This window comes from Lactuca virosa, chromosome 1, assembly GCF_052849685.1.
Source record: "Lactuca virosa cultivar CGN04683 chromosome 1, Lactuca_virosa_CGN04683_v6, whole genome shotgun sequence".
Taxonomy (NCBI): domain Eukaryota; kingdom Viridiplantae; phylum Streptophyta; class Magnoliopsida; order Asterales; family Asteraceae; genus Lactuca; species Lactuca virosa.
The window spans coordinates 98,139,708-98,153,858 of record NC_136426.1 but is presented as its reverse complement, the minus strand read 5'-3'; the positions used below and the strand labels follow the sequence as shown (position 1 = coordinate 98,153,858).

General features: G+C 39.1%; 1 protein-coding gene across 1 annotated transcript; it reads right to left on the bottom strand.

Moving 5' to 3' along the window:
* Nucleotides 1–9,624: 9,624 nt before the first annotated feature.
* LOC145117699 (uncharacterized) lies at nt 9,625–10,533 on the bottom strand. Its single transcript, XM_079054008.1, has 3 exons — nt 10,112–10,533; nt 9,895–10,042; nt 9,625–9,804 (listed from the first exon to the last, which is right to left on the bottom strand). Exons 1-3 carry the CDS (start codon nt 10,531–10,533, stop codon nt 9,625–9,627), a joined length of 750 nt encoding a protein of 249 aa, XP_078910134.1.
* Nucleotides 10,534–14,151: the final 3,618 nt, after the last annotated feature.

Sequence of the window (14,151 nt, the reverse complement as noted above, 5' to 3'; positions counted from 1 at the left end):
TTTAGGTTTTGAAACCCTAACTATCGAGGATAATGAATTGATGCATTAGAGATTAGAGTGTAATGAATTAGGTATTATGGGATGCTTAATTCATTAGGTAAAATAGATTTAGAGGTACAAGATGAAATGTTAGAATTATGATTAATTAAGTGATCATTTTGACATAGAAAGTGATTAATCTCTTAATATGCAACGACAAGTCCTAAGAACTTGATATGATGTATAAATAGGCCTCGAGCAAAGAAGATGGATCAAGATGCATCAATTGAAGAATAAAAGCTGTAACACCCCGATTCCCAGGTATGAATTTAAAGCTTAATATATATTCATTTTCAGGGCAACTCAACGAGTTGGGAGGCTCCAACTCCTCATGTAGAGTTTTAAATGGTCGCGTATCTTTAAGGTCTACTCGACGAGTTGGAAGGCCCCAACTCAATGAGTTGAGGGCTGAACATGAAACCCTAATTTTCAGGGTTTTGCACCCTATTTAAAGACCTTATGACCCTTTGTTAGCCTCCCTCACCGTCCCCTCGGTCCATAGAAACCCTAGTTTGCGCCTCATCTCTCATTTTGAGTGTGTGTGTGTGTGTGTGAGCTTGGAGTGTGATTTTTGGTGCTCTTTTGGAAGGAACTTGAAGCTTGAAGTGGATTGATTCAGATGAAGGCTTTAGATCCGGGATTTGCATTGTTGTTGCAGTCATTCTAAGATATAAAGTTGATACCTTGACCATCCCTTTGCTAGATCTCTTCATTTGAAAGTTTATGGCCATTATTAGCCCATTTTGGGATTTGAGCATGTTATGAAGCTATGACTTCAGATCTGGACATCTCATGGCCGCCATGGACTTAAAGTCGCCAACTTTATCAAGTCTTGTCCCTCCTTCATGCTCTAAAGTCCCTTAATAAGCTTGATTTTAGTGTTTTAGCCCCTTGATGCCATGCATGGACGTAAAGCTTGCAGCTTTACATGGTATCTCAACCCTAGGGGACCAGCTCTATAATTTGGAGGCATTAGACTCGCTTGGAAAACGACTTAATGTATTAAGACTAGGACAACTCGACGAGTTGCTTAGCCAAATCGACGAGTTGAATCGGACTTTCCCGATTTCTAGATGATGAAGGACTCGATGAATTGCTCTGGTAACTCGACGAGTTGTCTCGAGATTTTCATGATTTTCTGAGATATGAAGGAACTCGATGAGTTAGTAGATGCACTCGACGAGTTGGGTCAACATTGACTGTTAACCTTGACTATTGACCTTGACTGTTGACTTTGACTTTGACCATGGTTGACCAAGTTTGACCATGAGGGTATTTTGGGTATTTCGGGATTTTTAATGGATTTGATTACATGGTGGTTGTAGGCAGTTGAGTTCGGAGCTGTGTTTTGGGAGTTTGACCTTATCACAGTGTTGCTTGTGAGGTGAGTTTTCCTCACTATACTAACAAGGTCTAAGGCACCAAGGTCGGCCCTTTGGATTGTTACCCTGATTTGTCATATGATTAAGCACTGTTATGGTCTGTTAGATCGGTATCCTGGTAGATAGGATGTTGCTATGTTGTCGTGATCTGTATCATGGTAGATAGGATGTTGCTATGCTTAGTGATTTGTTAGATCTGTTTGACTAGTTGTATACCGTTATATGATTATCTGTTATATGTGTACATGTTTGATTGGTGGCTGAGGCTTCACTGCTTTGCACGTAAGCCAACAGGCCGGGGTATTCCAACCCGATGGTTGAGGGCCAGAGTATTCCATCTCGAGGATGATTGGACTATTAGTATGTTGGAATTCCAACCCAATGGTTGAGGGGCTTGGGGTATTCAACGCGATGGTTGATTGGACCTATAGTATGTTGGCATTCCAACCCGATGGTTGAGGGGCCTGGGGTTTTCCAACCCGATGGTTGATTGGACCCACAGTATGTTGTTTGTGATATGTGTTATTTTGTGTGTGTTGGTACTTTGGGGGAACTCACTAAGTTTCATGCTTACAGTTGTGGATTTTGTTTCAGGTACTTCGGATGAACGCGGGAAGGCGAAGGCTTGATCGTGCACCTCCTCATATTTTATGTTATGATTTCTGGGATTACTCTGATGACAAACTATTTTGAAAAACAATTTGTATTAAATGGTGGTTTTTGGATGTTTGAAAAAGTTTAAAATTTTTGTGAATTTTATGGATGTTATCATATGTTGACTACGAGGCGATTTGAGACCGGATCCGGGTCAGGATCGGAAGCTGGCAGTCAGGATAGGCCAACATTGACAGAGGATCGCGTCAGGGAGATCATCCTTGGGGAGGTGGTTGAGATTGTCCGGGGTCAGATTTCGGTGATGTTTGGGTCTATCAAGACCACGATGATGGAGTATTTTTTATGACAGATACGCAGCCATTGCTGAGCCTGCTGCTGCTGCAGCCTCTGCAGCTGTGGCGGCTGCAGGTGTTGGGCCTGGACGGGTGTTTCAGTATCGGAACTTCGATAATACGAAGCCTCCGACTTTTGATGGAGTTCAGGACCCGATTGTGTCCATGCGGTGGATATCTGATGTGGAGGGATGCTTCTTCACTTGTCCATGCCCTGTTGACCAGAAGATTAGATGCGCTCTGAACCTCCTGATGTCCGGAGCGAAGGACTGGTGTATACTTGTTACAGGATCATACTCCGATGAGCAGAGGGATGTAGTGTCATGGGATCAGTTCATGGAGATGTCCCGCGCTCGCTACATTCCTAGGGTTGAGTGAGAAAGGTTGGCTCAGGAGTTTTTGGAGTTGAGACAGGGTACGGAGTCGGTGATGGAAATCACTCGGATGTTTACTGAGAGGGCGATGTTTTGCCCTGAGTTTGCTTCTAAGCAGGCTCAGATGACCCGATATCTGAGCATGCTCAAGACGGACATCGGACAGTTCATGTCCACTCAGAGATGTGATGCTTCGCTAGAGTTACAGGAGGCCGCCGGGCGGCGTGAGCTGGAGATTGAGCTTCGGTTGAGGGAGCATAGACAGGCCCCGAAGCAGTCACAACCTGCGTCGAAACGGTTTAGGACGGCTGACTCCAGGCCAGGGAGTCAGAGGGGTCACACTTGTGGGAAGTGCGGCAAGGTGCATGATGGGAGTTGTCGGTCTTCTTCGGGTTGCCATAAATGTGGCAGGCAGAGCCACATTGCGAGGGATTTTACACAGCCGACTCCAGCTTCTGGAGTCAGAATTTGTTACCATTGTGAGCAGGTGGGCCATATGAAGGCCTAGTGTCCCTTACTAGCTGCCAGGCCGGCGCAGGCTCCAGCGCTGACTACCTTGAGGATCACGGACGGGAGCCAGGGTAGGGCAGAGCCCCCGAGGGCTCGGGGACATGGCTTCCAGCTCACTGCCGAGGTGGCCAGAACCGCACCAGATGTTAACAAAAAGGAGTCAGGTTACGAGCCAGAAAGCGAACAAGAATCAAACAAACTAAGCGAACCCGAAAGTGAGCCAAAAGCCAACATGACGGACATTGACAACATGACGATGAAGGCATACAAGAGACGGATGCGTGAAGACAACAGACTGGGACTTGTGCAACCCACAATTCCCAACACAACCAACTTTGAACTGAAAGGACACATACTTGCTCAACTAAAAGACATACCCTTCTATGGGAAAGACCATAGGGACACCTACAAGCACATTGATGAGGTCAATAATATCGCCGACTACTTCAACATACAAAACATACCACGAGAGACAGTTTTGCTAAGAATGCTCCCCATTACTCTTAAGAGTGCAACAAAAGATTGGTAACTTCATGGCGTCCTTCTTGCCCAATAGTCCTAATATTGTGCATACTTTGTTTTGGACGCGTTGGGTTGTCCTTTCAGACCCTAGGATGGGTCCTAAGGCATAAAAATGAGGTCTCTTGAGCTAGTTTGGTCCCTTGTTCCTTGTGGGAGGTCTTAATGGGTTAAGACCATGTATTAAGCCATTTTTGGACGTCTAAAGTATTAAAGTTTGAGACTTTATGATTTGGGAGTACTTTTGAGTCATGGATCTAAAGTTTGGGCTTAAGTGCTTAAGCCATTAAGCACTTAACAAGGTTTTGGGCTCTGCGAGGGTACGCACCGCGTAGGAAGAAGTACGCCTCGCGTACCTGGTCAGCATCCTCGTATGCGGTCAATGCGAGGCTCGCATACGCCCTGCGTACCTTCGAGGTACGCCCAACGTATGCCATCTGTTGGGCTTTCACAATTGGGCTTTGTGTTATGGGCCACCTTTTGGGCTTTGATTCTTGGGCCCTAGTGGGCTATCTGAGTAGTGTGTTCTGGACTAATTGGAGGATTGGACCTTAGGATAAGGCCCAATAAGGAGTTGGGCCCAATTTGGAAAATTAGGCCAATCATGGGCTTTGAAGTAGTTTGGACCTTTTTAGATCAAGAATTGGGGTTGGGTCTTGGCCCAAATCGGGAAAGGGTAAAATGGATATTTACCCTAAGTATCGATCATTAGTCAAGGATGGTGATCTAATTGTTAAGTGGATGTTTGTTTTGTTGTGAAGTTTAGGATTCTTCGTGAGCCAGCAGTCGGAGGTTTTCAGTATGATTCGACATTGCAAGGTGAGTTTTCCTCACGGTACTTTCGGGTCGAAGGCACCAAGGCTGGCCCATTGGTTTGATATCCTGCTATTTGATGATATGTCGACTATGGAATAGATATGCATGCGTATGCTAGTTCTTTATATGCTAGTTTGGTAGATCTGTAAGACTACCTATGATTATGTCTGCATGATTTTCTGCGCATGTCGTTATTTGTCAGCATATTGTGTTGGGTTGAGGTTGTACTGCTTCGTGCTATAGCCAACAAACCCTGGGGCATTCCATATATGAGCTGAGGGTCGGGTAGGGCATGTCAGACTCATACTGACGGCTCAATAGCATTCCAGATACAAGCTGAGGACCCGGTTGGCATGCTAGACTCGTACTGAGGGCTTGAGGGTATTGGAGCAATCCAGATATGAGCCGAGGGACAGGTAGGGCATGTCAGACTCAACTGAGGGCCCAATAGCATTCCAGATACGAGCTGAGGACCCGGTTGGTATGCCAAGCTCGTACTGAGGGCTAAACATTGATATTTCGGTTCGATGACCGTACACATCCTCGCGTTTTGGACTCATGATTTCTGGGAAACTCTGATAAAGTAAATGTTTTGAAAACTATGTCGAAAGCGATTCTGATTTTAAATAATGTTTTGGGAAAAATAGTTTTGTAAACACTTCTTTAGAAAAAGGGTTGTTTTGAAAAGTTGAAATTTTATGAATTTTTATGGATGTCGCATACCACCACACAACACATAACATATACAAATCAGCATGTTGGGTCCACAACCTCCTGATTGGATTACCTTGGCCCACAACCTCCCGGTTGGATTGCCCTGCATATCACGTATTAGGTCCATAACCTCCCGGTTGGATTACCCTGGCCCACAACCTCCCGGTTGGAATCCTTTGGCTTACAACCTCCTGATTGGATTGCCCCAGTTTGTTGGCTGACGGCACAAAACATAAGTCTCAACCCCAACATAACATGTCGACATATAACAGATAACATACATATTCAGCGAACAGATAATCATACAACCAGTAATCATAGGTAGTCCTACAGATCTACCAGTATAACGCATCTAAACAACTATCAGATAATCATACATATCTATCGCATACTCACACATCATCACCCAATATATAATATGATATCAATCCATTGGGCCAGCCTTGGTGCCTTCGATCCACAAGTACAATGAGAAAAACTCACATATCAGTCTGAAAAGATCGATGAACAGGAGACAACTCCAAATATCAGCTCAACAGTAACCTATTTAATTGATAATGACCAGTCTCAATTACAACTCAAAATACCCAAATATACCCGCATGTCAAACTTGGGCAAAGTCAAAGTTAACTTCAGTAGGTCGCCACACTGTGGCCACCAAATGACAAAACAGTCAAGTATCAGCCCAACCGCCATGCCGTGGAGCCTTGGCTACGCCGTGGGCCTGGGCTCCCCAACAACTTAATGGATTAAGTTAATTTCCTTAGTCTTAAGGGCTCCAAAGCCCAGATCTGGTCCACTCTAAGGTCAAAGTGGATAAAGTTTCCAACATTATCCCTTTAGACTCTATAAAGGATAAAGATCCCATTTATAGACCTAAAAAGGGGAAGAACAAAACTTAGCTTAGCCCATTAAGCACTTTCTCTTGAAGATTATTATATCCCCATTTCCATAACGTTTCTAGCATCAAATAACAACATAAAAATCCTTACTTTCTAGACATGCATGTCCAATGCATGTCTTAGACTCTATTAGGTCAAAATGAGGATTTTGGCCAAATCTTCCATGCATGATGCTAAAACTCAATGCTATTCTATTTCATTAAATGTGTCATTAAATTTGACGCATGTCAACATTTGATATGGTAGGAAGATAAGTAGGAATAAAATGTAGGGGGATATTTAATTTCTCACAAGCAATATATTTGTGTGTTTGATACTTTCCATATACATTCCGAAATTATTATGTACATGAGATTTTTTCGAGTGCTAGTTTCTAGTGGAGGGCAATGACAACATATCGACAAATGTATGCAATATCTTGCTCTGGACTACACATTCTTTGGTGTAGATATAAGCAATGATATCAACTTCATTGGGTTAGTTACGTTGGTTGCTTCTAAGTCCAGGTTACACATTAATCAAACACGTATATCTTTACAATAACCTGGATCATATATAATTAGGCATATTCTTGACGATAGTGATGTTAGATATTTTCTTAGTTTTGTTAGTATTATGCCTCCTAACATAGTATAATTGTTTGTTGTTAATAATGTTATGAAAAATGGTACTAGTCGATTTCCCGAGGAAAATCGTTCTAGTGGAAATGGGTCTTCTAGTGCAGGAAGTAATCAAATTTGTAATTTATTAACTATGACAACCAATCATGTTCCGTCTTACAATAACCCAATAAATGGGGGTGATTATAAGTCTAAAAGTAACGTTGTTGTTCACGTTGAACCTATTGTTGATGTTGATGAATTTGCGAATGATGAGACAAAACTAATGATGTTGGTTGAGGATGGTAATATAATTCCACATGGAGAACCAGTTGAACATTTTCAGAGTTACACTGAATTTGATAGGGATGATCCTAAAGGCGGAGATGAGGAAACTGATCCCTTACATCCCCGAAAAGCACAAGAGGAAAATTTTCCTTTTTAGTTTCCGATTAGGAAGAAACACAAACCACCCACTAGGGTATGTCTGAACCTTTACCATTGCCCGAATTCGCTCAACAAAAATGTAACTATACTTCCCATGCGAAGTTATACTAACCCTTCAAAGGCATAGAAACACTTAGGCTTAGTTTAGGATTCAAAAGTGTTAGTTAATGGTTCCAATATAAAGTGAAAAAATCTACAAAAGACATGTTTGAAGCTGTTTGCTTTATGGATAATTATGAATGGAGGTTACGGGCAACAAAACATAATACTACTGATAGATTCAAAGTGGTTAAACTTTTGGAGAAACACACTTGCTCAAATAGACAACTACGTCCCCATCACCGGCAAGCTAACAAAAAAATATTGGGTCACTTCTTGAAGGGCATATTAGCTGATAGTACGAGTAATATGTTACGGGGGAAACAGATACAACGAACTTTAAATGACCGTCTTTATGTACATATTTCATACTGGAAAACATGGAATGCTAAAATGTATGATCTAAATCTATTGAGAGGGACCCCTGAAGAAAGCTTTCAAATACTAACTTTATACTGTTACAACTTGGAGAAGAAGATTGCACACACGGTTACATATATAAAGACGAGTGATGCCAAAAAAAATTGAATACTTTTTGAAGGCTATCGGTTGCGCGATAATATATTTTATATACTGACTTCTTTATATTTAATGTCTATACACGTGCGTTCTTTTTAATTAGATTATTAATTACTTTTTAGGTTCGGGCGTTTCAAAAAAGTTTGCATCCTATTATTATCATTGACGAAGCACCCCTTAAAGGGAAATACTTGGGCATGATGTTCCTAGCAGTAGGCATGGATGGTAATAACCAAATCCTACCTATTACATTTGGTGTTTGGAAAACTGAAAGTGAAGAGTCATGGATTTGGTTTTTATCAAGACTTAAAGAATGTATTGAGGACATTTCGTCTTTGGCTATCATATCAGATAGATCCAATTCAATTAAAATGGTCATTCAAGTCGTGTTCCCGAATGCATGTCATAGAGTCTATTGTTACCATTTGTTGATGAATACGAGAGCAAAGATCGACAAACAAGAGAGAACAAAGATTTTTTTAGGAGGCTGCAAAAGCCTACCGAGAGTCTGATTCAAAGAAAGCTTGGGTAGGCTACGTCGTGTACTAAACGATGATTGTCGTACATGGCTAGACATAATCGGTAACAAGAGATGGGAAAGGTCGTGTTTCCCTGTGGGTTGGTACAATCTTATGACATCAAACAGTGTTGAGTCCGTCAATGCATTATCAAGAGACGCACGAAAACTACCAATAACAATGTTGGTTGATTTCTTTCGAGCAACTATGCAACAATGGTGGTGTTAGCGACGTAATGTTGGAGGTAAGTGTTTATATTGTAATACTTCCATGATAATTGTAGTGTAATTTATTGTGCATGAAAACATATACGTAAACATTTTTTTTATAAATGGAAGCAAAAAAGATGTTACTAAGTATTCTAAGAAGGTCATCGATAGGATGATCAACAAATCCTCTGTTTTTCGGGTATACCAGATTGATCAAAGCAAATATGAGGTGACTGACCAAATGAAAAATGGTATAGTAAACTTGGAAAGTCGTTGTTGCACGTGTGGGAAATGGAAATTTTTGAGTATACCTTGTACTCATGATATGGCGATATTCAAGGAACTAAGATATCAACACTGCAGTGCATGGGTGTCATTGTCCTTCACAATGGAAACATACCGATCGACATATATAGAGGTTGTGTTCCATGTGCCAGTTCCAGCTGAATACGAAGAACCGAATGAAGTCATGGTTGTATTGCCACCATTGATGGACAAACGACAAGTTGGACGGCCTAAAAACCATAACCGTATCCCATCCCTAGGTGAAGGTCCGATTCAGAAAAAATGCAGCCGTTGCCAAAGGATCAGTCACACAAATAGAAATTGTGACGCTTTGTTTCCCGCAGAGTCAACAAAAAATGAATTTTCAAGTAGGACCATGTCAAGTGCCAAAAGTAAAGTTAAGTCTAAGAGTAAACCTAAAGTTAATACTAGTAAAAAAAGTAGCCAACAATATGATATTGTTGATCTAAAAAACTCATAGTGATGTTTGTACGAAATCATAATATTCTACAAAATGTTGTTCACAATGATAAACTTTTTTTTGCTACATATTCCTAAGAAAATTGTTTTAAAACATAGACAAAGAAAACCATAAGTCAAACATTAGTATAATCTGCAACATCTATCCACGGGACACTCTCAATCCACCATAAAGCAACACGCTCCTATGCAGTAGGCTGCAACAATTCGTTAGGGGGACGTTGCATAAAAACAATATATAAAGGTTAATGTTAAGTTATTTATGTCATAACAACTTATAAATTACAAGGTCGACTAAACTACATATATTAGTAACATCGAGAATACGTTGACAATCAGGTGCCTGCAAACGCCTCATCCTAGGGTATGTAACTGCCCGAGGAATAACACTTGGTATAGGGGAACCAACTATCCTACAGTTGGGAAATGTCTCCATGATCCAAATCTACAAAATTAAGATGTCAAACAACTTACCAACTTAACAAAATTACAATACTTGTTGCTTAAAAACTCTTATTAATCATAATGTACATACCTTAAATGCATAGACAAATCCCTGTAGAGTATATGTGTGTCTACTGTCGACTCTTGGCGTATTCTGGTTCAAATGGTCTTTGATCTTATCAAACACAATACACATCTCTTTGTAAGTGAAATCCCATATCACTCTGCCCCATGAGTACCTATGTCAAAAAATGCACTTAATAAGTATATGTATCATTTTGATATAATGTGTGTAAAAAACTATGTACCTGTTAAACTCGTTTAAATTAGAGACGAGTGTCATGCGTTCATTAGTAACTAGCTGTCGAGGGTATTTCCCCAAAAATCCGTGCTCTAGTATATACAACAGGGAGTCTCTCACCACGTCTTTATTACTTAATTGATGAAGTAAGTTATTGAACATGTGCATAAGGTCATCCATACTCACCGAACGTGAAAGCGACACAAATGGAAACATACGTTCTCTGAACTCTGCAAAACCAAAACTAGGAGGGAAATACTCTCCGAACCGCAAGCCGGTGACCAAGCAGAATGCTTTCCTGTCAAAGCAAACATGATAGTCGCTAACCGGAAATATAAACTCTTGTAGGTCAATTGGATCAAAAGTAGTAAATTCCTTGAGCATAAGATAGTGACATACTAAAGGGTGACATTCGACACCCATTGGCATGTTCACGTAATCACCAAAACATGATTGCCTAAACATGACCCCACAAACTGGTCAGTTTTGTAAATGCGTTATGATTTCGCGCCCAAGTTCAAGCTTGCATGTTGTAGTAACAACTTTGTATGTTCAATCGTACTACAATCAAAAGAATAATTAATTAGGCATTTTTGTATGTATGTTCCGAAACGCAAGTCCGGACCATAAATTACGGACCAAAATTCCGGAACCGGTTCCTTGTATTCCGGAGAGTTCTAAGTATTCCAGACATGATTTTCGGATTCCGGACATGCTCCAGACTAGTGAAAATGACGATTTTTTATAACAATTTTTGATATAGTGTACATGTATAAGTACATGTAATTCTATAATTGTCTTAACACGATAGAAAACTCTATAATACTTATATAATTGCAAAAACTAAACATGCTTTAACGTATAATCTAAAATAAAGACATAATTATAAACAAAATAGAAACGTACATATAAAAACTACATCTCATCGCTGCTATCAGAAGACATTTTTAGTTTTAGTAGTGTCCGAAATGGGATGTCGGGTAATCCAAAACAAATGACGAAATCTAGTCTGAAATGAGGTTAAATGGTATTTATAGGAGGATCATATTATCGGTTCGGATCTATTACCCAGTTACAGAATATAAAATCGGGTCCGAAATACCCCATTTCGGACCAAGTGGTCATTTTACAAAAAAAAAAGTTAAAAAAACACAAAAAATGGTTAAATTACTCAGTTTCCCTGAAATTGAACTTTTATTTCATATACGTCCTTGCAAAAATTAAATATTACGTCTATATCCTTGTAAAGTTTATACATACATATATATCATTATTAACTTATTAAACTCACATTTATATCTAATCTAGTAATTTAATGAGGTATAAATCAATTTAATACCCTAAAATATATTTAAAAATCAAAATAAAACATGAATGTACTAAAATATCCTTTCCAAATTATTAGATAACTAGGGAAGAATCCCGCGTTACGAGTATTGGAGTTGCGGGGGTTGGAGGGTATTTCATAGCCTTTTATTAAAAAACAGAAAATAACAACAAACTTTGTTTTTTTGTTGAATGTGTATGTTGCTTGTTGTTATGGGTTAGGATAGTATTTGTTTTTTTTTTTCATTAAGTTGTTGTCATTATGAGTCTGTTGTTGTTATTGATTATGTGTGTAGAATTAGTGGAGGTGGATTCTAAAAAATGTCGATTTGTTGGTAATCGGAGAGTCATCTCCAATAGCCTGTTGTTCCAGTGTTAATTTCAATCTATTAATCTATATTCTTTTCTATTGGTGCCATTTATAGTGTAATAGGAAGGACATAAATGTACGATGCTTCAATAGACAACCAAATGAAAGTAAGTTGCTATTAAACTTAACTTTATAATACATAAAAATGAGGACCTTGATTTGCCACTTGCACAAATATCAAAATACATATGTGGGTTTGTATCTGGCAAGGTCCCACTTCGAAAATCTCCATCCTCAACGTATTTAAGGACCATTTCAACTCTTTCTTAGTCTTCATTGTTCAAAAGATTTGTAGTATGCCCCTTACTTCGACTTTGATATGCAGAGAATAAAGTATTATTTTCAAATAATCAAACTATATAATTAAACCTTTTGAAAAAAAGGGCATCAATGTTTGATATTTGAATATGAATGGAAATCCCATAATACAAATATAATACTTCTCAATCGAGAACAAAAAAGTAAATACATCAAAGTTAGGTTGTGGTTTGAAAATTAGAATTTGAATTCCATGTATGGGGTGGGAGAGGGTATTTAAGGAAATATAAATTTTCAACCTTCCAATTGCAGGGACTTCACATAACAGAAAACTTCAAACATTTGCTAATGTATATGAGTTCATTAAGTCATATGTCGCGTATCTGCAAAAGAACCTCAACAAATGAAATACAAAAACAAAATAAGACAAAGGCATTGTTTATGATAATTCAATAACCAAGATTGCATGATGAAAGAATATCAAATGCAGAAAGGTTATCCTGTAAAAAAAAACAAAAACAAAAAAAGGAGTACAAACCATAACCTTTGGTTCAGTAAGAAAAAGATTACATGGCCTAACATAAGCTTTTTTTTTCGGCATCAACAGCCAGCTGAGTTGTCATCATTTCATCATCTCCATTTGTAATTAGCTTAGCTAGTCGGACCTTAAATCTTGACTGGAAAAATTCCTTTAATTATTAAAGCTCTTATTGGTAGAGGTTAACCCACTGCTGCAAATACATACCCAAAATGCAGAAATGCACATAACCTCCTCCATGGTCCTCCATCAGCACCCCTCATTTCTAAATACCTTTTCAGTCTCACCTGTTCAATCACCAGGTAACAAATCCCAATATTATATTATATCACAATACAACAGATTGTTAGATTAATATTTTCATATTAAATGTAAATTGTAAATGTCTTGATAGTATAGGGGTAGTTTATGTTATTTTGGTAGTTTTATTTTGAATTCGGGTTATATCCCCTTTGTATGTTTTTCTGATCGATCGATTAGTTTTTTGAATGAGAATAACTTTCTCTCAAGTTCTTCTTTCTTCTTTCATTCAAATCTAACATGGTATCAGAGCGGGTTTGTTGATCCAAACCTTGTTATTATTATTCATCAATCGTTGTTGATTGATTTCTCAATCATCGGTAATCATGCCTCGTACAACCCTAGAGACCGAAGTTTCATCATCCTCTGAAACTTCTCCAAATCCTTCAAGTCCATATTTTATTTCTTCATCTGACAACCCGAATTCCATTCTCGTTTCATCTGTTTTTAATGGAGTGGGTTTCAATTCATGGAAACGGTCCATGACAATTTCTCTCACCGCCAAAAACAAAATTGGCTTTGTTGATGGAACCATTGTAGCACCTTCTGAAATCGATCCAGAATACACTTTTTGGTTTCGAGCAAATTCAATGGTTATCGGTTGGTTGCTGAATTCCCTTCACAAAAACATCGCAGACAGTGTTCTTTTCCTACAAACCGCAAAAGAAATTTGGACAGAGTTGAAAAGCCGTTATGAACAATCAGATGGAGCTTTACTCTACCAGATTCAACAACAACTTTATTCGTTGTCTCAAGGTACAGAGGATTTCTCATCTTATTACACTAAATTAAGTAAGATATGGGATGAGTTAAGAATCGTTCAAGGTGTGCCCGCATTTTCTTGTGCCTCTGCCACTGCAATCAACAAATTCCTCGAAGAACAACGTTTAATTCAGTTGTTAATGGGTCTCAATGATTCATATAAAGTCATTCGTGGTCAGATATTGATGATGAAACCGCTGCCTTCAATATCTACTACTTATTCCATGATCATTCAAGAAGAACGTCAAAGAGGCATAACTGCTTCTTCTCCCTTACAATCCGATGCCATTGCAATGCTTGCTTCTGGTGACTCATCAAAGAAGCTATTGACCTGCACACACTGCAAAAAGACGAGACATACAAAATCTCAGTGCTATCGGTTGAACGGTTTTCCCCCAAATTTCAAATTCACCAAAAATAATCGCAATGACACTAAACCTTCTGCTCAACATGTTGAAACCGTCTCTGCACCTACCATCACCACTGATCAATA